The 24236-nt window shown below is 37.3% G+C and overlaps 1 protein-coding gene across 3 annotated transcripts in view; it reads right to left on the bottom strand.

Moving 5' to 3' along the window:
- The window catches only part of LOC128018807 (serine/threonine-protein kinase N1), a 44975-nt gene extending 20739 nt beyond the window's left edge, over nucleotides 1-24236 (bottom strand). Inside the window, exons 1-3 of one of the 3 annotated variants that reach the window (XM_052604597.1) lie at nucleotides 23560-24236; nucleotides 2150-2450; nucleotides 1495-1643 (exon numbers count right to left, since the gene is read on the bottom strand). In XM_052604597.1, coding sequence (XP_052460557.1) covers nucleotides 1495-1643; nucleotides 2150-2450; nucleotides 23560-23580 — 471 coding nt within the window. In that variant the 5' untranslated portion in view covers nucleotides 23581-24236. Of the gene's footprint in view, nucleotides 1-1494; nucleotides 1644-2149; nucleotides 2451-3933; nucleotides 4141-9459; nucleotides 9729-23559 lie in introns of those variants that run through there. The other 2 variants (XM_052604591.1, XM_052604582.1) reach the window with 2 other exon arrangements.

A 24236-nucleotide genomic window follows, 5' to 3' on the forward strand; every position in this document is an offset into this window, starting at 1 on the left:
CAAGCAGTTCTGTCTTGGCAAGGTTGAGTTAAAGGTGATGGTGCATCATCCAGCAAGAAATGCCTTTTAGACAATCTGAGATGCGAGCAGCTACAGTCGAATCATCAGGATGGAATGAGAGGTAAAGTTGAGTGTCATCAGCATAGCAGTGGTATGAAAAGCCATGTTTCTGAATGACAGAACCCTAATGATGCCATGTAGACAGAGAAGAGAAGTGGTCCAAGAACTGAGCCCTGAGGCACCCCAGTAGTTAGATGTTGCAACTTAGACACCTCACCTCTCCAGGATACTTTAAAGGACCTATCTGATAGGTAAGACTCAAACCACTGGAGTGCGGTTCCTGAGATGCCCTTTGCCAGTAGGGTTGACAGGAGGATCTGGTGGTTAACTGTGTCAAAAGCAGCAGACAGATCAAACAGGATAAGTACTGAAGATTTGGATTCCGCTCTTGCTAGTCTTAGAGCTTCAACAACTGAGAGCAAGGCCGTCTCAGTTGAATGTCCACTTCTGAAGCCAGATTGGTTGCTGTCAAGGAGGTTGCTCTGTGTGAGAATGGCAGAGACTTGGTTGAACTCAGCTTGTTCAATTGTTTTTGCAATGAAAGGAAGAAGGGAAACTGGTCTGTAGCTCTCTAAAAGAGATGGGTTGAGAGTGGGTTTGTTAAGTAGTGGAGTTATAAGAGCCTGTCTAAATGTTGGGGGAAAAACACCAGTGTGGAGGGATATGTTAATGATTTGAGTGAGTGCAGGTACAGCTGCAGGAGAAATGGCTTGAAGGAGATGAGATGGAATAAGATCAAGTGGAGTAGGATGATTAGAAAGGATGAGTTTGGAGACTTCTGCCTCACAGAGTGAAGAGTAGGATGTAAATGAATGTATGTTTGCTGGTGAGATGTGCTTGACGGATTGTGGTGTGGAAAATTGTGTACTGACGTTTTAAATTTTATTAATGAAAAATGTGACAAAGTTGTCAGCTATTAGAGTTGATGCAGGAGGGGGAGGAGAAGGACAAAGGAGTGAGAAAAATGTTTTAAAAAGCATGCAAGAGTTAGACAAATTGTTAATTTTGTTATCGTAGTATGTGCTTTTAGCAGTGGAGACATTAGTAGAGAAGGAAGAGAAGAGTGACTGATACACATTAAGGTCAGTGGTATTTTTAGATTTGCGCCACACCCTTTCAGCAGCTCTAAGCTTAGAACGATGTTCGCGCAGAACATCCGATAACCAAGGGGCAGAAGGGGTGATACGGGCTGGCCTGGAAGACAAGGGGCAAACAGTGTCTAAACAAGATTTAAGAGTGGAGCAGAAAGTATCAGTAGCTTTAGTTTATTTTTCTTTAAGTTTATTGTTCCAAACAAACCCTATTTCAAATATTTGGTGTTCTTTTGAGCTGCATATTCATCAAAGAATCTTGAATAAAAATATCTTACCAACCCCAATTTTTTGTATGGTAGTGCAGATCACTAAGTTTTGGGAAATAGCTTTTGTTAGATACCTTGGTGGAGCCATTAGCGTAGATGGGGATCATATTTTCAGCCCCCTGTTTGACTTTGAGTTCGATGTTTAACTGCCTTTCCAGTGCAGCGATTCTCTCCTTATGTGCGGATGATCTGCTCTCTGCTCCCGGAGACTGAGGTGCATCATCTAGGCATAAGAAGTAAGAAAAGAAAAAAAGTTAGCCAAGGGATTCAGTAACAGGACTTGCAATATGAAAAATCAAGGTTTCTGATACAGAAACATGAATTAATAATATTTCAGGCATCTATAATTTATGTCTTTAAACAAATGGGTTTTTGTTGGGTTTAATTATTTATAAGTATTGGAATTGTGGATGTGCATCCACTCAGTAAATCAAAACATTAATTCAACTATACATTTATATTTATATATTTATATATATTAAATGTTTTAACATTTTAAGTTTTAAGATCACAAATATTATAATTATAATAATTGTGATCTTAAAAAAACAAACATTTATTTCAAAACATTCTTAATCTGTTAATGACAGTAAAATGTGACAATACTTTTTTTTTTAATTGTAAAACAAAAATTTGACAAATTGTTCTTAAGAAATTAAAAAGCCTATTTGTCTTTGATGACATCACTAAGTCATCTCTTACATACAGGATATGTCTGTGTCCACTCACCATGTGAATCATCTGTCCCTTTGACAACGATATGAGCATCCAGCTCTTGTAGCTGAGCGTGGAGCGAGTCCAGACGACGATTGGAGCTCCGCAACTGATTCTCCACCTGCTGCGCATTTCGTTTATCTGTAGTAGCTCTGCGGAGATTCTCTGCCCCCTCTTTAATCTTCAACTCCTTCCGGATTTCCCTACGGATTCGCTCTCTCTGTTCATCCAACCTCTGCTGAACAGTCGAGTCGGAGAAATCTGAGCTATTGTCCAAGCCAAGCTGCTCTAGTACTGACAACCCACCGGGATCACTCTGCGAAACAGAAAGATGTAGTTTAAAGTCAAATTCAGCTTCCAATATCCTAAGAGATCTTAATAATTCACTAAATGCACTCCACTGAGATCACTTCAGGAGTATCTGACAGACATAGACAGAGTTTGAATGTTGGTATATGAAGTCTCTTCCACATTGTGGCTTATCTGGCCAAGAAGTGCCCACAGTAAAAAACCATATGACCAACAGGTACAATGCTGTTGGGCAAATTTATAATCTATGAGATTCTGAAAAATAAATATAAAAAATAACAATGCAGCCATTTTTAATATGTAGATTTTGTGGTCAAATATGGCTAGTTTATGTGAACGAATTATGAATTACTTCACCTACATCACTTGGAAAACAAAATTTGTCATATAAAAATGTGCTCTAGGATAAACTGTTTGCATACTGCTAAATTGTATTTGCATACTGCTAAATTCTGGTGGGCTGACTCCTGGAAATTGCGCAGAAGTCAGATTGGAGCTTGTGATATTTGAAAAACTTTTGCAATCTACACCAGCTTTATCCTTTGTCGACACCATTTTTTATCTCTAATGTTATTCTTAAAATACACTCAGCATCTATGGCCCAAAACACAAGTGCCTGGAAACAAGCGAAATCACTCCACTTCAAATTACGTATATATTAGATTCACACAGCTCTGAAACCAACTAACTACACATAAACGGTGGATTCCAGACATTTGGGGTCATTTTCTCTATTGTTTTCCATCCTGCCGACTTCCACTTTGGGATACTACTCATTGCTTCCGAAGACATTGACTTCTACTGGTTTAACAAATGAAAACCCAAAGCATTTGAAATAAGTCAGTTTTATTTAATTATGCTCCAGAAGCTTTTGCAGGGGTAAAAAAATGTATGTTTAAATTTAGAGAAATTAGAGGGATAATATAAACTCTTAGACAAAAGAGCTTTTTGAAAGCAACTGCCATTGATTACAAATGAATGCAAACAGTCTGAAGAAGTTTACTTCAATGAAGGAAAAAAATCAATACTGGGAAATATATCAGATGCAGCAGGGACAGGATGGATCATATTCTAAGAACATTTTACTTTATGTAAAAATGTAAAGATACACAATAACGGCTTGCCAAAACTTCAAAAGAACACTGAATAATTAGTTACACACTAAAACCACTTTATAAAACCTCAAACAAATGTTTCACAGGTTACACGAGTTTGCACATTAGTCACACACTAAACAATCGAGAACAGTCAGCCAACACATTTTTACACAATTATTCAATTTTTAACGCTGTTTTACCATCTACCAATCATAATTTGTGAAACCGAATACAACGGTGAGAATTATCTCCAACTGATTTGCTATAGAAACCCTCTTTATTACACAACCTATGAGAAACACATCCAACTGGGTAAAAATAAAAAAATAAAAACGCTCTTCGTCTGTTAAAATTATTTTGACAACCAACAATCCTGACAATCATAGAAGTCACCTGTATGTCAAGATATTCCCAGTGATCCCATTCACCAGACCAACACATTCTCCTCTCTCCGGCAATGAGACTTATATCCAGTAGCATAGAAACAGAGTGATGAAGGAAAAGAGAGCGAAAGAGATGAGGGAAGGGAAAGCTGTGGTGGAGGGTCACCCTCCCTTTGCAGGATATCCGGTTAAACCTCTGCATGGTCTCTTCCTGTTTTCTGCGAGTCTTGGCTTTACTAGATGACACCAGTATGGGAAATAAGGCTATTGTTTCGGTGTAATGTATCTTTCTCAAGTAATATTTAGCTTACAATGTGCAGGCATTGTCAATTTATCAGTTTATAATAACTACTCGGCAGTTTAATGGTTTATGGAAATATTCATTCAGCGTGACATAAGACTTCTAAGAATCTGAGGCAGGAAGGACCTTCATAAACAATTGAGAGGAACATGGAGAAAAGCATTAAAACATGTGTGTGAGAGAGTGAGATAGCGATATATCAAGATAAACTAAGTAGTGGTGGGTGGGCAGAATAACCGGACGTACACGACTGTTCTAAAATTTGCAGTCGGGAATTTTTTTTTTAATGCTAATGAAAAAACTCTCTCATTCCCACCAAGAATAAAAATTTAATACAGTAATACTGTAAAATATTATTACAATTTAAAATAACTGTTTCAATATTTATATATATTTTAGTGTAATTTATCCTGAGCCGAATTTTCAGCATCATTATTCCAGTCTTCAGTTTCACTTCCTGTGTGCGCTCAAAATTGGGGAGGAAGATAGACAAGTGAGGTATATTTTAGGCATAATAAATGGTCAGATGCACACAAAAATACCAAAATTTACTCACTGCTTGGCGAGTGTTCACTTAAACACAGTCGGTTTGTGAACGTAAACAGTTCGTAAACGGAAAATAGAACCTCAGTATATTAGATCCATTGTGTCAGATCCTAAAAGTTGGAAACTGAAAAACAGCCAGTCAAAATCTTCCAAACGAGGTGCATACACCAAAAAGATTTCCAAAAGGTAAAACATATGTAAAAAGTCATATGCACATGCCACCGGAATTCATATGCAAAATGCATATGAGATCTTAAAGTGACAGCAGCCTAATAAACCTGCTGCTGTCTGTCTTATTTAATGTTAATCAAACAACAAAAGAAAAGACAAAATCACTCACTGCTCTTAATTGAATATCTTTTATAGCTTTAATACAACAATCAACGTCAAATTCATATTGTGTTGCATTTTCTTCAATTCCTTCAATAATTCTTACCTGAATATACTACTGTTAAATACTAACTTGCAAAATAGTACAAGTGAGAACCAACATGAAAATGAAACATAATATAACATTTTGTCTAAAAAAGGAACCAACGATGATCAAACAAAAGGGTCTAAACTGTAGTAGCTGTATTGTCATGGTATAGTTGAATATATCACACATGTTGTATGACATCAACCTAATTAATTATGACAGGAATATTTACCCAAATTGTTAGTTTGAAATCAAAGTGCTTAGTGAAGTCTGATGCATTCAGCTATTGTGAAAATGAAACTCACAAACAGGTCACATACAGCCAAATTAAGCCAACAGTTGCCAATTTGAATTTCAAATCAGTTTTAGTCCTCTAAAAAGACTTTGTAGTTTTTTTCCACATCAGACACCCTGAAGAACAGCAAACCTTGTCTCTTTTAGTGTGATTAGATGGCTATCTGACAGAAACAAATGAACACGGAGAGCCTGAGACTGATGCGGATTATTAAAATACACCGTTTCAACATTAGCAGAGATTCAGCCTCAGATAAACTAGCTCTCAATGACTTGACTGTTGCAGTAAAGTTTACCTCGCACAAAAACACGTCATTTACAGTAACAGAAGCAATGTGTGTGTGAGAACGATTTCTGACTCACCAGAGATGTATAAAGTACTAGAGACCCATACTTGAGTAAAAGTACAAGTGCTCTATCAAAAAAGTGACTTGAGTAGAAGTTGAAGTGCTCTTTAAGCACCACACTTAAGTACAAGTACTAAAGTATTCAACATTTTTTGTACTTAAGTATTGCAAGTTGTCTATTTTAAAATTTACTACTCAAGTACTGAAAGTAAAAGTAGAAGTATTATGTAGCTATTAAAGAAAGTAGTCAAAAGTTTGAACATATTGTTTTTACTATTTCAAATGATTAACCTAAAGGACAATCACAATTCCTTTGACTGTAACTTCTTGTAAACAAAAAATGGTTACTAGGGTTAGTTAGCCCAATTTGCAAAATGATGTCATTAATAACTTACCCTCATGTTGTTTCAAACCCCTAAGACATCAGAGGGTCATTTAGAATTTTTTGAAGCATCGAAAATACATTTTGGTCCAAAAATAGCAAAAACTACGACTTTATTCAGCATTGTCTTCCCTTCCGTGTCTGTTGTAAGACAGTTAAAAACAAAGCAGTTTGTGATATCTGGTTCGCGAACGAATCATTCGATGTAACCGGATCTTTTTGAAACAGTCCACCAAATCGAATTGAATCGTTTTAAACAGTTCGCGTCTCCAATACGCATTAATTCACAGATGAATTAAGCTGTTAACTTGTTTAATGTGTCTGACACTCCCTCTGAGTTAAAACAAACCAATATCACGGAGTAATTCATTTACTCAAACAGTACACTGACTGACTGAACTGCTGTGAAGAGAGAACTGAAGATGAACACCGAGCCGAGCCAGATAATGACTCGTTCACGAGTCAAGAACCGTTTCTGTCAGACGCGTCTGATTCGTGAACCGATGAGCTGATGATACTGCGCATGTGTGATTTAGCGTGAAGCAAACCGACACACAGAGCGTCTGAAACGAACTGATTCTTTTGGTGATTGATTCTGAACTGATTCTGTGTTAATGTTATGAGCCCAGGTGGAGTAAACGCCAATGACGCCATTGCATCGAGCGCAAAAGAATCGGTGAACTGTTTTCTTCAACTGGTTTATTGAATCGAACTGTCAGAAATAACTAACGTTACTGGTCATCCGAGAACCGATGCAACCGGTTCTTGACTCGTGAACGAGTCATTATCTGGCTCGGCTCGGTGTTCATTTCTCTCTTCACAGCAGTTCAGTCAGCACACGCAGTCTTGTTAATCGCTTGTTTCGCTCAATGATGTGCCAGCTTCATCAAATCTGCCATCTACAGTTCTGGCAGTGGTTTGTAAAGGAATGATTCGTAACATTATTATAATTGTAACGAGTAACGATGTAGCACATAAAAAAAATATCGGAGTAAAAGTATTAAACTCAGCGAAAATTTGTACCGAAGTAAAAGTGGAAGTAGGAGAAAAAAATAATACTCCAGTAAAGTACAGATACCGACTTTTAGTACTTAAGTACAGTAGTGAAGTAGTTCTGCTTCGTTACTATACATCTCTGTGACTCACTGGCATCAAAGCAGCCATTTACTACAGGACCAACTAACACCAGGCTTTAGTTTAGACAAGTAACAAAACAGTAATGCATGTAAATTAATCTGACTTTATACCAACAGTCAGAGGTTTGGGGTTGGGAAGATTTTTTTTCTCTTAAACTCACCAAGTAAAAGTACTGTAATTACTGTGATATATTATTCAAATTAAAAGTTTTCTATTTAAATATATTTTAAAATGTAATTTATTCCTGTTATGGCAAAGTAGAATTTCCACATTATTACTCTATAGTCTTCAGTTTCACATAATCCTTCTGATATGCTTTGGTGCTAAAAAAAATAAAAAATAAAAAAACCTTTATTATAAGACCATTTGTGATGCTTCATATTTTTGTGAAAACTGTGAGCCAATCAGGATTCTTTCATGAATAGACTGTTCAAAAAACCAGCATTTACTTGAAACGGAAATCTTTGGTAAAACTGTCTTTACTGTCACTTTTGATCTATTTAATTCATCCTTACTGATTACTTAAGTGTTCATTTTGTTCTGTATTTTCTTCATCTGCATTAAAAATGAGGGCTTGTCAGGAATCAGACATAATCTTTGTCCAGGAAGCGTCAATCCTCAGTGGTCTCGCTATAAATAGTACTTTCTTTATGACTAGTGGGTGAAAGAATGTTGCTCATGTTAAGGTCCCAAAACGTCAAATGTGATCATTTGGACCTCAAAGGCCAGTCGCAACAAAACAAAGACAGAGATATATAATAAATAATCACCATATTGGTAATCAGACAAAAAAAAAATCTGATTGTATTTTAAATTGTGCATGCTCATTCAGAGTAGTACCAGATGACAGCAATAACAACCCTAAAAACTCTTCTGTGGTACTCTTTCTGTGACACAACATCAGAGCTAGTTGCTGTGGTTACAGTGATACGGTTTCAGCAACAATGGTTTAAGCCTACAACCACAACATCCTTTCGATCATTCCACTCGAATGCAAGTCAACACAAACAAGGCCACTTTGGTGGGGCAGCTCACATGCATCAACTCTCACAAAGGACTACAAAACACCTATGAGAAAGTGAGACATATGAAGAGAGATATGAAGAGTGTCAGACAGAGGAAGAGCCAAAACAATGACAGAAAAGCACAAGGGAGAGTCAGAAGAGGAAGGGGGGATGAGAGGAAATGACGTGATGCAACTTGCAAAGATATCAACTGTTAGGGGAGGGAGGGAGGGAGGACACGACCCAGAAAGAAAACAAAAGTCAGTCCACATATGAACAACTGAGCTCGTAGAAGACAAAAAGAAAGGGGGAAATGGACAGGAACAAAAAAAAAAAAAAAATTGAAAAGCCAAAGATGTTTTTTTTAAAGTACAAATTGCAAGTAACATATTGCAGCTCTGTTTTTTTTAACAATATATTCAAAAAGAAATGTAAATAACTTGTAAAAGTAACTTAATTTAATGTAACATTATAAAGTTCATTCATATTTTACAATGCAATGTAATATAAATATATTTTAAAATAAATGTAAACTTTATTATAGTTATAAACTTACTAATATTTAATTATATATTTTACCATTTTTTACTTTAAATGATTTACAGTGGCATGTTAAAATTATATTTATTTATATTTATTTTTGAATACAAACATATTTAAATATATTTCAAAATAAAAGTTCATTTTTAAAAGCAACTTGCATGTAAAAACTGATATTTATATTTAATATTATTTATTTTTTAATACAAATAATATTATTGTAAAAATATAATTACATTTACATTTATGCTTTTAGTGGATGCTTTTATCCAAAGCGACTTACAGTGCATTCAGGCTATACATTTTTTTTTTTTACCATGTTACACGTATATATTCTATATAATACATTTAAAAGAGATTATGGTCACAAAACATTTCTTTAAACAAACTAACTTGTCTATGCACAACAATTTAAATTCTTGCTCAACACATTTCACACTACTGCAGCTATAGTACACTGAATATGAACTAAATTAAAATTATCTGCATTCTAATGTTCTAAAACTTTATTATAGAGAATGCTTTACAAAAACACGCCAAATTTTGGGGTGTCTTTAACAGACCTACCCCTTGTGGTGTATCTGAAGTCTCTGGATGGCTGATGTTGTTGTCGTTGTTGTGCTGCTCTGTGAGGGATGTATGTCTTCCCTCCCCGTTAGCCATGTCACACCCTCTATCTCCCTGCACCTGCCCACCTGGCCTTGATAAAGACTGCTAATAAAATCTCCCTCTGGAGCAGCGGTCAGTCCACGCCCCCGCCGAGACCCTCTTTATCAAACCCACTTCACAACATAAACAGCTTCCCCCTCGACTAAAGAAAGGCGAAAAACGGAAGCGATGTGGGGGTGAGCAGCAGGAAGAAGAAAAAAACAAAACGACAGATTAAGACAGTGAGAGTAAGCGTGACTAAACCCCACCCCCTTAAAACAGAACGCAAAGTAATATGTTGCTGACAGGAACTGAGGACACAGGAAGATCCCAAAATATTGATCCCAATGAAGATTTTGTGTCAATTGCTGCATTTTTTTATGAGAACTAATATTTTAATATACAACACTTTACTCAGAATCTAATAAGAAGAGTTGCAAAACAGGGAAATCAATTATGAAAAGAGGAACACAGAAAACTACAGGATACAGGAAATTCCTGTATTATGTCTAGGGAGATAAAGGGCATGTAACTCAAAAAAAAAATAATAATAATTCAAATGCAGGAGGGTTCAAAGCTTCAAGAGGGGGTTCAGGCCAACTGAGAAGATCATAAGAAAATGGCCTCCCCTCTCTACTAACCCCTTTCCAAATTAAAACAAAACAAAAACTAACTTACAAACAAAGATAAGTCTTCTTGTAGTAGAGATGTCAATAACAGCAGGAGAGTACACAACACTCTTGTAACAAAGTACAATGTAGATAGGGAAAACCTCACAAAGCTGCTTCCATACACACACAATCACACATTCTATGAGGAAAATGCTGCTTTGTACTACATTCACACCATGTCGTTATTACCGTAACCCCGCGATGACAACACGTGACGTTTAACTTGATGCTGTTCACGTCCTCGGACTAGGGATTATCCATTTCTATAGCAACAGTCGACAAAATGAACAGGTGACCATGTGAGAGAATGTGTCACAGGTGCTGTGGCCGAAACCGATCCCTATCCCCTATATAGTGCACTATATGGGGTGTCAAGCATTTTGTATCGCTGTCCGAATTCTGAGTGAACTACTTTATTCCCTACATTTGTCCACTACTTTTTACCCACAATTCATTCTGATTTTGAGTGTACAACCGATGTACACTCGCTGAAGCACTATTTCCCACAATCCAATGCGGAGTAGCGTCGAGCTGGAAGCGAGAGCTGGAGCGAGCGAGTTTGAATGAGAGATGAAGTTTACATCTTTATTATTTCTGTTTTAACGTTTTTCCTACATTACTTATATTAAAACATGTTATGTAGGGAATAACTCACTTTAATATTTGACTAATTTACTGAGGTGGCATTGTTGTTAACTTACAAAAATGTGGATAATTTAAATTTTTTCGTTAATAACAGGTAATGTATTCTGATGTAAAATTAACGGTCACCTGAGGACGCTCTCTCTACAACCATCTTATCTGAGCTCAAAACGCTGCTTGAGCGAGTGTCAAGATACTAAAAATAATAAATACATAATTATGAACGAGTTTATGTGTGTTGATTTTTGTTCTCAGTACGTTATTTTAATAGCATTTAATGATTATGAACATAAAAGCATTACAAAAAAATTATTATTATATACCTTCGATGAAACCACAAAGCTGATGCAGAGGTATGTATAACTGCAATATAAAGTAATTTTGAGTATTATTGCTATTAGTATTATTTTCTAAAATTAGGTACATGTAATATAAAAGTACATATAGCAATGTTTTTGCAACAGCCACAAGTCTCACGCGCAATGTAGGCTATACGTCACTGTCCGAATCCGTTCACTTATTTATTTGTTCACTCCGTCTTGATATAGTGAACTGAACTGCTATACACTATATAGGGATTAGTGAATGAGTGAATGAGTGAGCGATTTCAGACGCAGCAAGTGTCTGGTCTGTGTTTCCCTGGGTGTCCACTAGTGGTCTCACTTCCCCATAGTCACCCCACTGCAGGTACTACATATGCCACAAAGCCTTGTCCCTTCATCACTGTTAATTGCGCACATGTTAACTCCACTCAGCTGTCTCCACTTTCATTGTTTTCACCTGTCTATATAAACCGGTCTGTTTCTATCTGTTTCATGGAGTCCTTGTTTTCCGTCACCTGGCCCTCATGGTTTTTCATGTTTCTTGTTTTTGGACTGCTTTCCTTGTTATTGACCTATAGCCTGTTTTTGGATTTTGGATCACCCCATTAAAACACTGCAATTGGATCTCTGTAGGCTCCAGGAAAGATCCTAAGAGATGTGAATGCCAAGGAACTTGTAGCTCTTAACTGTCTGTACTATCTCTCCATTCATGTGAATGGGAACGTGACTCTCTCTCTGTGACTTCCTGTAGTCCACGATCATCTCCTTGGTCTTGCTGATGTTTAGAGAGAGATTGTTATCAGCACACCATGCTGTGAGTGCCTTAACCTCATCTCTGTAGAATGTCTCATCACTATTAGTGATGAGTCCTAGGATAGTTGTATAGTCCGCAAATTTGAGGATGATGTTGGAGCTATGCTTCGCAGAGCAGTCTCAGAGAACGTGTACTGATGAAATGAATCAAAGCCTCAGTAGCATACAACTGATAAATAAATCATAGAATACATTATGGATAATTTGGGATATTTGTTATTACCCATAACCCCCAAATTCAATGTGCGGCGGTTCTAAGAGGACTGGCACAGCAGGAAGACTTGATCATTCCTGTCTCCTTATATTCACTTTGCATTTAAGTAAGATGATGTGCTCTGGTTTAACATAAGAGTAGAGATTTGTTAGGAAAAGAAATCCCAGCTGTTGAATACAGGTTGCACTGCCATGCTTGAACACCAGGGGGCTGTTTGTTGTTTGAACAGAATTGTAAAATGAAACGAGATTAAAAGAGTCTGCTTGACATCAGTTTGCAGAAGAGACCTTTGCTCACGTTACTTTGGCAGACTTTTTGCTTTAATAATAACAGACTTTGAAATCCAGATGAATAAAGCGTCAGAAGAAATATGTTATGTGAGAGATAAAAAGTTTAAAACATATTAGCAAGGGGTAAAATGTCAGGAGATGTAGAGCTCACTGTAAACAATCCATTCAGTTTCGCTTTAGATCTGGTCAAAGATATCATTCTGTTACTTTTAAATGTTATATTAATAAATGCATCTTCAGAGCATGTCTAAAGCCCTGGGTTTAATGAAGATTTAATGGCATGATGTAGCCAACATAAACATAACCTGTAACTCATTATGTGTGAGGCGAGAAGGTTGTTTAAGGTGTGTGCACATCATTTCTGACTTGCTCTAAACAGCTTCCAAATAAATACACACTAAATCAATAATAGAAACATGCCTATCCTGTTTGCGAACTCTGTTATGCAAATACTTGTACTTACTTCCCATACACCATTTACATATGCATTTTGCAGATCCTTTCATCAAAAGCAACTTAATGTGTATATAAAATGTACATATTATTAGTTAGTGTTTTCCCTAGAAACAGAACCAGTGATCATGAGAGATGCTTGATGCTTTATAATCAACAAAGCTGTCACTGCCAGTATACACCGACGCTTCTTTTGGAATGCATATGATGTTTTTTCACCACTTTTCCTCATAAGAAAGCACATATGTGTCATGAATAAACATTTATGATAGTGGAAGGACAGGCATAAAACCATGCACTTGAAATAAGTCACCAAGACAACCCTAATATGAGCTCTTTTTTTCTCTCTATCAGCCCAAACTATAACCGAGCAGTGCTCATTGTCAGGTTAGGAGTACTCAAACACACACACACACACAGAGGGTGCTCTATTCAGCTGCTGTGGCTCATGAGAATGCCAGAAATTCTGAGCTCAGTCAAAGCCCTGAGGCCAAATGTCTGTCCTTCCTTCTGTCTCGTTCTCTCTGTCTGCCCAGTCAGGAGCTCTGGATTCATTTATCCCCATTTCATCTGTAGCTTGAACATTTGAACAATTTTAATAATTAAAGATGACAATGAACATTAGAGAGAGAGAGAAAAAAAAAAACAGTATGCAAGATAGACAGAGAAACCCAGAAAACTAAGATAAAGAGGGAAATTTGAGGGAAAATTATATATATTTGATTATATGACTTGCAATGATTTAGTAGTGAAATCACTCCTTTCTTACAATCTACTGCAAGCTTGAATTGAGATGCCGCCATCAATTCAACAACTGATAGATAGAACCAAGTTTTTTCCATTTTCAATAATAGTTGTTTTTACTCAAAGTATGTTACAATATAGAGAAAAGATCTGTCACTAACTCCTTTTTTTATCACGACTTTGAGGAAGTCCTGTATAATTCACTGACCCCGATCTTTTTTTTAAAGAGGCATTTACATAAGACACATTCTCCCAATCAAAAACAGCTCAGAGTGTAACCACATAGACTTTAAATATAATTTGTAAAATATTACTATTCTGGAATAAAACTAACATGCTATAAAAATGTGAAAAAATTCTAGGTAAACTAGTTGACCTCAGCGTCACATCATAATAAAATCTGAGAGGAAAATGGAAGATACACATAACATATATATATATATATATATATATATATATATATAAAACTGTAAACTGAAGAGAAATTTTCACGCATTAACAATATGATCTGATAGACGTTTTGCATGTGTGTGTGTGTGTGTGTGTCTGCGCGCATGTAGAAGCAAAGAGTTCCTTAGGATGTCACTGTGCGTTTTGTCATGGGTTTTCAGTGTGTTCATTATGAGAGGAAATGAAAAGTGTGTGTGTGAGTGCAGACTGAGTTCAGATGAATAGTTTCATTGTGGCAATGTCAGGAAAAAGCCTTCTTAAAATCTCTATTGTACTCACTCAAACTCTCAGACTGAGATATAATTGTTCCTTTGTGGATTACCCTTTTATTATCTTACAACTGTATTTGAAATATCATTTTAAATAACTAGATAATAGCTTCCTAAACTGATATCTTGCAGTCAATATATGAGCCCAAAGTTAACTGCCAGAGACTGCCATTTGAGAGGCTTTTATTTAAAAAAAAATAATGTGAAGGAAGTGAGAGAAACTGTAGTGTCCAGGAAGTGGGTGTGAGATCAAGGGCGTCCTGACCACATCGGGTCTCCCTGGACTGCAACAGAAAGATCTGAGGGATGATCAGTCCAGGGTTAATGGGTGAGAGGTGGCCCTGTTCTGCTGTACACAATTCAGAGGACAGTTTTTTTTCTCTGCAGCACCACATATTAAAATGAATAATGAGATAAAGAATAGTGATACCATTACTTATTAATCCAGCTATTTCCAATAGCTGTTGGAAAAACGGGGTATAGTTTAGTATATGTATTATGTAATATTTCAGATTATTGTTCAACATGTTCTTACCCAAAAATAATAAAAAATAATAATCTTCATGTTGTTCAAAACCTGCCACATTTAAGACAATTTGAAGAAATTGATTTAAATTATATGGACACAAAAAGGTCATACTGGTTTGGAACAGCACGAAGAGGAGTCCAGGTTTACAGAAACGGTGAACTTGCACCAGGAGTCTCTTATCATCTGTTCTGAGCAGTGTTCCTTACACCGCTTCTCTTGGCTGGGCTCCTATCATGAGCCAAGATGTGGGCTAACTTGATGATGATGGAACTGAGGCAGTTTCTTTTTTTAGAGAGAGGGACTCTCTTCTATCGCAGTTACACAACCCATTTGGCTTGGCTCAGACAACAACTAAATGAGACTTGTTATAGCACTTATGTCATTGCTCTTTTGTTGTTTTGATCACTTCTATTGTCCTCATTTTGTAAGTTGTAAACTTTTCTGAAGACAATCTGTAAAAAATAAAAAAAGATACATTTATATAAAAAGACCCGAGCTGCGTTTTGATTTTGAAACATGCAGTGCTCATGGTTATTCAACAAAGTCAAAGCATTTTGGAAAATCTATTTGTAGCGGTCCATGTTGATATTGTGATACAAATAAATCAATATATGGGAAACCCTGAGAGTCATACAGTAAGTACCATACAGAGTTAATTATATTAATGCGTGTATGAGTGCTCTTGACACACTGATCACACATTGTATCTATGCACAGACATTGCGTACATTCATGTTGTTTCCACACACATTCATGATAATGTTTTGATTTGTCAGGTGTATGTTGCTGTGTTTAGTTAATGAAGATCCGTTACTGTAGTAGATATATGCAGTCAGCAGGCAGTTGGTTTAAAATAAACAAAATAAACATCTGAAACAACATGGTCTATTCTTAATTTTCTTGAAGTATGATTAATTGCGATCAGAAAAAGGTTATGATTAATTAGATTAAAAATTGTAATCTATAATTTGATTTTAGGTAAATAATTTTTATTTTAGGTAATTATTATTATTCAATGTTTTGCTGGTATGACAGGGGTGAAAATGTATCATCCATACAGGCCTACACAACCCCATATTTTGCATTATTTAAAAAGAAAACATTCTTTATGACAAAGGAATATTTTAGCTGCTTCCTGTTTTGAAGGCATTTAATATAGATGTACACAACTGCTCTTGGAATTACTGAGAGAAAAAAAAATAATAAAAAAAATCACCCCCCCCCCCCAACATATACTTGGGGGGGGGGGGCAGTTGAATGACTGATGTATATGAATTACTTTAAAAGTTTATTTCTATCTTTTTTACTGCAAATTTTCAAATTCTAAGATCTTAGCCACTGTTGATAAATTATTACAACTAGATTTCCCCTAATTAATGGACTGAGCTGAGCTTTGTTCCTGTTCTACAACCCTCCTGTGAGAAGGTATACTGTGACATCACTAATCATAGTTGCTATGGCATCAGTTTTCCTGGAAACCCGTGTGTAAACACCTGTCTGTGACCACTCCCAATGTCTCACATCTGTGACTTATAACAAGGTGCAATCAAGCCGTCAGAGCTGATCAGATCAATCTCAATGTGTGCATGTCAGAAAAATGTCTAAAAGTAACCAGGAAGAGGAATAAACATATTTGAACTGCACTGAATGTTAATAATGTATTTGCATAAAGCACAAGACTTCCTTGTGCAAACCAACTAATCCTATTGGTGAAAAAAGAATATGATCAGCAAAACAAAGATATATGTCTCTGTTATTGTACTGCAATTGATCTCTCTTATTATTTCTATGCAGCATTTGTGTAAATTAGTAAATCGATCAATTTCTTCCTGGAGTGGATTATTTATGGCTGTGGTTTATCACTTTTTTTAAAGGTTATCTTAAATAGGATGAATGATGGAATTGTAGAAAGATTGTATCTCACACAGACACAGCATTATGTAGACTAAATAGTCTGTAAAATACTAGACCCACCCAGAGTCAAGGGACTGGGCTGAGACTTACTGACCTGGAGAAGTTTTCTCTTTCTCAAATACACACACACACACACACGGTCATGTACACAAACACAGCAAGGGGTATGAACATCCTGCTTTCTAAACTGACAGTCAAAAAAGAATCTAAGCTTTTCCTTCACATATTACTAACAAGCATTTTCAAAAACGTTGCTGCTCAGTTTGCACTACACATTCAGATAGAAAATCTGTGGTCTTGACAGGTATGGTAAATTACTTTCATAAGGAACAGGAACAGAAAATGACGCATAAATAACTGAACTACTGTACTTTACAAAGCTACAGAAGGTCTCCTGGGAATGGCAACCACCTAAATGTAACCTGGTTGTTAAATAAGACATTCTCCTGCACACTCAACTGTGAATGAGTGTAATATGCTTCTCAACTGAGGTGTGACTTCAGTTGGAAGGTATTTCTCCCCACCTAATATATAAACAAATATTTGCATAAACTGCTTGTGTAACAGTTACAAAATCTATAACAGGCTTGTTATCGTATAATGATCAGTTTTACATATGATATGTCTGGGATAATTAGTGTTCACTGCGTAGGTCTAATGTGCTAAATAGACTGGGGTCAACAACGGATGGCCTGATGACCCGTGGTGAGTTTTAGGACGGAACGGTTACTTGTTCTATTGTGCCAATGCAGCTTGTCAATGCGGCTTACATTCATTGATCATGTGCCATTTATGACTTGCACACATTTGTTTCTGTCATATACTGAATTTTGTTGTTGTACATTCTCATTTAAATATGTCTCCAAAGTACTGGTATCTTGCTGGATAAAATATAAAAGGTTTTGTTGAAATTGTGAGAATGACTTGGAATTGTCTTGCAAGCATAAGTTCCTAGCTGCCACAGAGTTACACTATAGCTCTATAATTTTCAGCTATTATTACACATTAAATACCTAATAAATTATTTGTTGTTTTCTATTTTTAAATAAAAAAAGATATTTCCTTTGGTCACATTTATATTAGTAATATATTATAGGATTATTATCAGGATTTTTACTTGAAACATTAATACATTATTATATATAGAATATATAACATATTCAATGATCATATCGTTACGGTGAGGACTATGGGATAAAAATAATCATTTAAAAAAAGAAAAAAAATTGAGCCTAATGAAAATATTTGAAGGGCAAGAACAAATCTGAAGTACTGACCCAAATGAATCAATTGAAAAATCCTAAGCCTCGTAGTGATCCATCAATCAAACACAACTTAATTCGCTTCATTTACTTCTAATCATAAACAAACACAACCATGTGACACAAACAATCATCCCTGCATTAACAGAATGATTCAGTAACCTAGAATGATGATCTTTTGTCATGGACATAAAACAGAAAAAAAACTCTAAATTCACACTCACACTAGGCACGGTTGCCATGAACCGGGCCCGAGTACGATTGTCCCCCCTCCCCACTCCCCCTCCGGCCTGCACCATAGACTGTAAAAAAATATGGACGTAGTGTCCGTGACGTCACCCATAGACTCCTCAATAGCGGTTTTGAAGCGTAAAGTGTGCAGAGCGGACCGTCGCCATCTTGGAAGCGCATCACCGCGCGACTCTCCCGGATAATCGAAAATGGGCAAAAAGGCGGGAGCTGATTGCTGAAGCCACGCCCACCTAGATCGACTGCATTATCAGCAGCGGCATTCCACCTGTCACTCAAGTGGCCACGCCCTTAATTATGAAGAACTTTAAGGCTTAATATAATTTAAACGGATGAGTTATAAAAAAAATTCACCCCCCCTCACAGTTGTCATGAAGGGCAAAATTAGCAATATAGACCAAAATCATTTTTTGAACCAGGCTGTAAACATGTTTTTTTCTGCTGTAAAGTTGGGCATTTTAACATGGGGAGTCTATGGGACTGACTCTCTTCTGCAGCCAGCCTCAAGCGGCCAGTCGATGAATTGCAGTTTAAGTCACTTCCTTATTGGCCTCCCGAGAGAGAGCGGGAGGTTGCCGCTCGGCCTGCACTCACATATAGGGTTTCAGCATTCGTGCCGGAGCACGCTTACGTCATTATGGTGCAACGGTTTCGGGATAAACAAGAAGAGTGGCACTCTCTGAACACAATGGAGTCCATCGCTCTGTTTTCTTTGTGGATAATTTTGTGTCGTTTGGTCCACAGCCCTCTCACAGCCTGTTGTTAAACAGATGTTTCGCCTTAGTGGCGCGAAAATTTTCATGTAATCGTGCTGCTCGTATGAGGATGTTTGCAAGGTACCAGCTGAAGTGCAGCAAGGACTTTGCAGTTTTGAGTTTTTATGCGTTTTGCACCTTTGCAATAGACCAAAGCGACCCTTTCCCTGCCATGTTGGTTTTGGAGCGTCGCAAAACCGTGACGGAACGCATCCTTTTCCGTGCTTCAGCACGGTTAGCGCTCACACTGCATGCGAACCGCGCCCGAGTCCAACTGAACCGTGCCCTCGCCCACCTCTTCCAAGCGGGCCAGGGCCGGCTAATCGAGCCGCGCCCGGGCACGGTTCGGAGCACTCACACTAGTCAAACGAACCGCGCTTTGGTGGTCAAACGCACTTGGGCACGGTTCAAACTGGCTAGTGTGAGTACACCCTAAGAGAGCCGGAGGTGTGATGGAGAGCTGGCCCATATGATAAAGGGAGAGACAGACAGAGAGGGGAATTTTGGAGTGAAGGAGGGGGAGAAGCAGAGCAGCTGGTGTTTCACAAAGAGGAAGGGGGGAAGAGAGAGAGGTAGAAGCCGAGAGAGAGATTACAACCACTACTACACCCTGCGGATCAGTTTACAACACTCTAACTGTTGCATGCTCTCGCAGACAAAGAGCAACAGGGCAATGTGGATGGGAAGGGAGGATATGTCTTTCTGCAGAGTATGCTCGCTTTTACAGCATTAAATATTCATCGCTTTGGGATGTAATAACAGGATGGCTTCCAAATAAATGATTTCAATGGGCGAGTCAAACTAAAATTCCTGCATTGAACAAGGAAACCGTGGTTTTTAAGTGCTTTATAAAAATCAGAGATTAACTGACAATGAAACTTTAACATAAAAGATAAAGTTTGATAATACACATTAGAGACATTTCTTCCTGAATAACAAATCAAGCAATTAACCTACAATGAACAATAAGATCAATAGAAGGAAAGAGATAGAGAGCATTTTTACAGAGTACTTTACATCAAGATCAATGTATGGAGAACTAGCCCATGGCATTTAAATAATGGAAGCTTGGTTTTAGTAATGGAACTGTTGTGCAAGCTGCTCTAAAGCTACAGAACACTGGATAATGAGCAGAACTCATCATGGCAACAGAACTGATGATGTCACAGAGGGGAGGAGCTGCAACGGAACGAGGATATGGAACACATGGCCAGAGTTTGCCTTTATGAGGTCATGAGAAAATGCAGCTGTTTTACACTTGGGGAAAAAATGGGGGAGGGAAGCGATCAAGTTTCTTAACCTCCCGTCAGAGTATTAAACAAGCTGTTGATCAGCTTAAAGGCAGGAATACATTGATGCACTCTTCACTGGAGATAGTGGAAGAGCAGCGATGCACTGATGTACAAGTCAGCCCAATCCGAGGCTTAAACAATGACTTAAAGCTGCCCCAGGAGGTCAACACAAACATGACAGCAGAAAGTCATCAGCACACACACTACCAGGGGTCAGTAAATAGGGTGAGGGTGTGGCAGAAGAGCACAACATGAAGCCCTCCTGATCCCCTCCAAAACTGCACCATCAGCCAAACACACCACAGCCAATCAGATCTCAGCAATAACTTTTCTGGCCAACAGAAAAGCACACAAGATCCTGACAAGTATGCTCTTGGCAGGCTCATCTTTGAGCATCCTCACCAAATCAAATCCACTAAAAAAGTATTTCTTACCACTCTAAAAACAAAAATGTTCTAAAGAAAATACATACATATATATATTTTCTTTTATAATTTTTTGCTAAAAGGTTTTTGGGGAACCCAGAATTATTCTTTTATGGCACTGCTCCAAAAACTCATTTTTTGAATCTTTATTTGCAAAAAAATAAATAAATACTGGAGTTATTTGGGTTTTAAAGAAGAACCCAATAAGCATACAATTAGTTCACAAAGCCTTGTTATTAGTTGGATTTGTTTGATTTGGTTCACAAAACTAATCCAAAAGATTTGCTTGTGAATCAAACTGATCCAGATCTCAGGCTTAATTTAGTAACTTAACACAAACAGAACTTACCAGAAGGAAGGATATACATTTATGGGGAAAAAAAACTTAAATGCAATAACATTAGGTTGAAAAAAAGATAAACAATTTCCATTTCTGAACTAACTTCTCCTTCAACTAGAAGTGTTAATTACACTAAAACTGCTTACTAGATAAAATGAACTGCCAACTTCCTTCGACACAAAATGAAGCCAAATAAGTACACTGTGTACCTAAATCTATAAAGCCACATAAGTGCATCAATTTGCTGATGGTATGTACTGACAAAAACAATATGCAGTTGTGTTAAAAGCCATTGAAGTAAAGACAGGACAGGAAACTGGGAATTGGTAAACTCTTCAAACCCCATTAAGCTGGCCTAATGCGTAGAGGGCTGTGGGTGTGGGAACATACTTAATAAAACACACAGAAACACAACAGGACATCTGAGTTCACAGGGATAAGGGCTTTGCAGAACATTTTAGCCTAGCACAAAAAATTAAGTTCTTTCAGCTCCATCTGTGAACTAGCGAAGAGGCTGTGAGATGCATCGGTGTACAGAATCTCCTGCTGTAAGAATAAGAAAGATCATTGCATCAATGAATTTGAAACTTGATTGTGCTCTAGACAAACCAAAAATATTATGCTCATAATGTGAACCAGCTGTTGTCATTAATGCCTAGTCCCCACTACAGGACTTTAAGCCCGATTTGCAAGTTAACGAGCTCGCTGACAGATTATGCTGTGATCTGGGGGAAATCAGCAGGTGATCAGCGCTCTGCAATCTTTTATGTGTGAACTACTCAACGACGCATCAAAGATACCTCGCAGATGCCAAAGCAATATCTTACATGCTAAATGTCTGGACCGGTCGACATCATGTGGTGTTCAACTTCCCGTTCAACTTCTTGCATGTGTTTTCATGACAATATATGGTTTGGGCACCGTGTAGAGTCATAGTTGTTCTCAGCCCTGTTGCAGATCATCTACTTAGGGTCTCGTAATTGTGAACACCACAACGACTTCAAGACAGACAGCAAGTCATGTACTCCGAACAGCACAACAATCTGTCTACATTTTAAGTTGTGTAGTGTGAACTAGGCTTTAGTTGCTGACATAATCACATTCACATTTCTGATGACTGTTGCTGCTTACTCATATGTGTGGACAGGAGTGTGAGTGTGTGTGAGGCTATCTCCACATTGTTGATTGGAACGGTGTAGGAAACACTTCATTAGAATCTGTGTATGACTGCCACTTTGTTTGTGTTTTCAATGCCGCCTGCAAGTATTTGGTCACTTCGGTCACATTCAGCAATATCAACTTGTACATCTTCAAATATACAGAGAAGGTCTGATCTGGTAAAAACACTGGTGGCTAGTATCATCGGGTCAGTTTCAGCAGATTATTAAAATAATAAAAAAATAATAATAATAAAAAAGTATTTGATTAAGGTTCTCCCTATAGTGTCAGTTTGAAAATCTACCATTTAGCAAATTGTCAATTATTTTTTATTCAAATTATCTTGTTATAAACCTGTATGAATTACTTTCTTCTGTGGAACATAAAAGAAGATATTTTGAGAAATGTCAATGATGCCCAATAGTGTTTATTTACCAAACATTCTTTTGTGTTCCGTAGAAGAAAGTCAGTCAGGTTTGGAATAATATGAAAATTTCCTTTAAAGCTTAAAGTAAAAACTGAAAATTATTCATTTTTACTGCAATAAATTTACTGTATATAATACTCAATTCATAAAATAAATAAAAAATCATTTACCATACATAGTCCAGTTAATGGTGCTATTTATACATTACAGCTTTTTATCATGGGTGTGTTTTAAACTGCTTATGGTATTTTCCCAAAGAATCTGTCCATGTTACATACCACAAGTGTGCTGGCTTATATTTAATTGACAATAAATAAACAGACAAACCTGTTCTTTAAACACGTTATAAAAGTCATAAAATGAGGGAAGGTTAGGCCTAAACTTTGTCGTCATTTTATTTATGTTTCAGTTCAGTAAGATTTCATACCAACAATTTTCTGGCAAACCACCATGATGAGTGTTAAGAGAAAACATAAATATTTGGGTTTAACACAGAACAGGTCTAAAATAACTCAAGCTTTTTTAAGCTCAACAGGGAAATTGCGTACATTTAGTGTACATACCAAACACTTTGGCTGCGTTTAATCACCAAAAATGTCCCTGTACACCATAATGGAGAAGAAATGACCTCTCAGATGAAGGGTGATGGGAGACTCCAGCAGGGCTTGTTAAAGAAAAGTGAATGCATCTGTTGGGTCTTAAAAGCAACTCTATTGTCTGTCTCCTAAATAAACAAAACACGTGGGAGGTTTTAGGAACTAACTAGCAAGGTTTGTTCCGTAACCAGCATTCAACTTACTTGGATGGAGTCATTTGCCATTGTTGTATCCGTATTGTCGTTTGTGTCAGGACAGCCAAATTGTCGTTCCCGCTCTTCTTAGATTCTCAGAAATCGACGACAAAGATATTCTATTCTTCTGTCGGCTCTCAATGCAACAGTTTTAGATCCAGCAGCGCTTGAAAAGCTTATCAAAGCTCTGTGCATGTAATAAATGTTTTGCATCACTGTCAGAAAAGATGCAGTTTGTCATCTGGACATAACCTAAGCTATTATACGCTTTCCTTCAATTCATAATAAAACCACTGCATGTAAAACAGGACATAAAAGCATTAGCAATGTTCATTCAAACTATCCATCATTCACAGCTCGCAGGAAATTCGCGTGTATTTTTCCATGATCGCGTCCTGGAATGGTTCTTCTGGTGGAGCTCGATACCACACTGGGCAGGGTAACTGGTCAAAAGAGTTCAGCTTTCCTTCTTAATTCATCACCCGAAAAAGCAAACGCCTATATTCAGCTCAACAGCCGTCTCATCATCAACCGAGGCTCGAGGAGTCCACATTCACAGCCGGTGAATAATACAACAACCCGCTCCTCTGTAAAAGATACTGTCGCCGCTCGCCTCTGTGTGACTCCGCCAGTGATGATGATTGCTCGCGCGGGAGGATCGTTTACTATCCCCGGGCGCGAGCGCT

The sequence above is a fragment of the Carassius gibelio genome, chromosome A1, assembly GCF_023724105.1.
Source record: "Carassius gibelio isolate Cgi1373 ecotype wild population from Czech Republic chromosome A1, carGib1.2-hapl.c, whole genome shotgun sequence".
NCBI lineage: Eukaryota > Metazoa > Chordata > Actinopteri > Cypriniformes > Cyprinidae > Carassius > Carassius gibelio.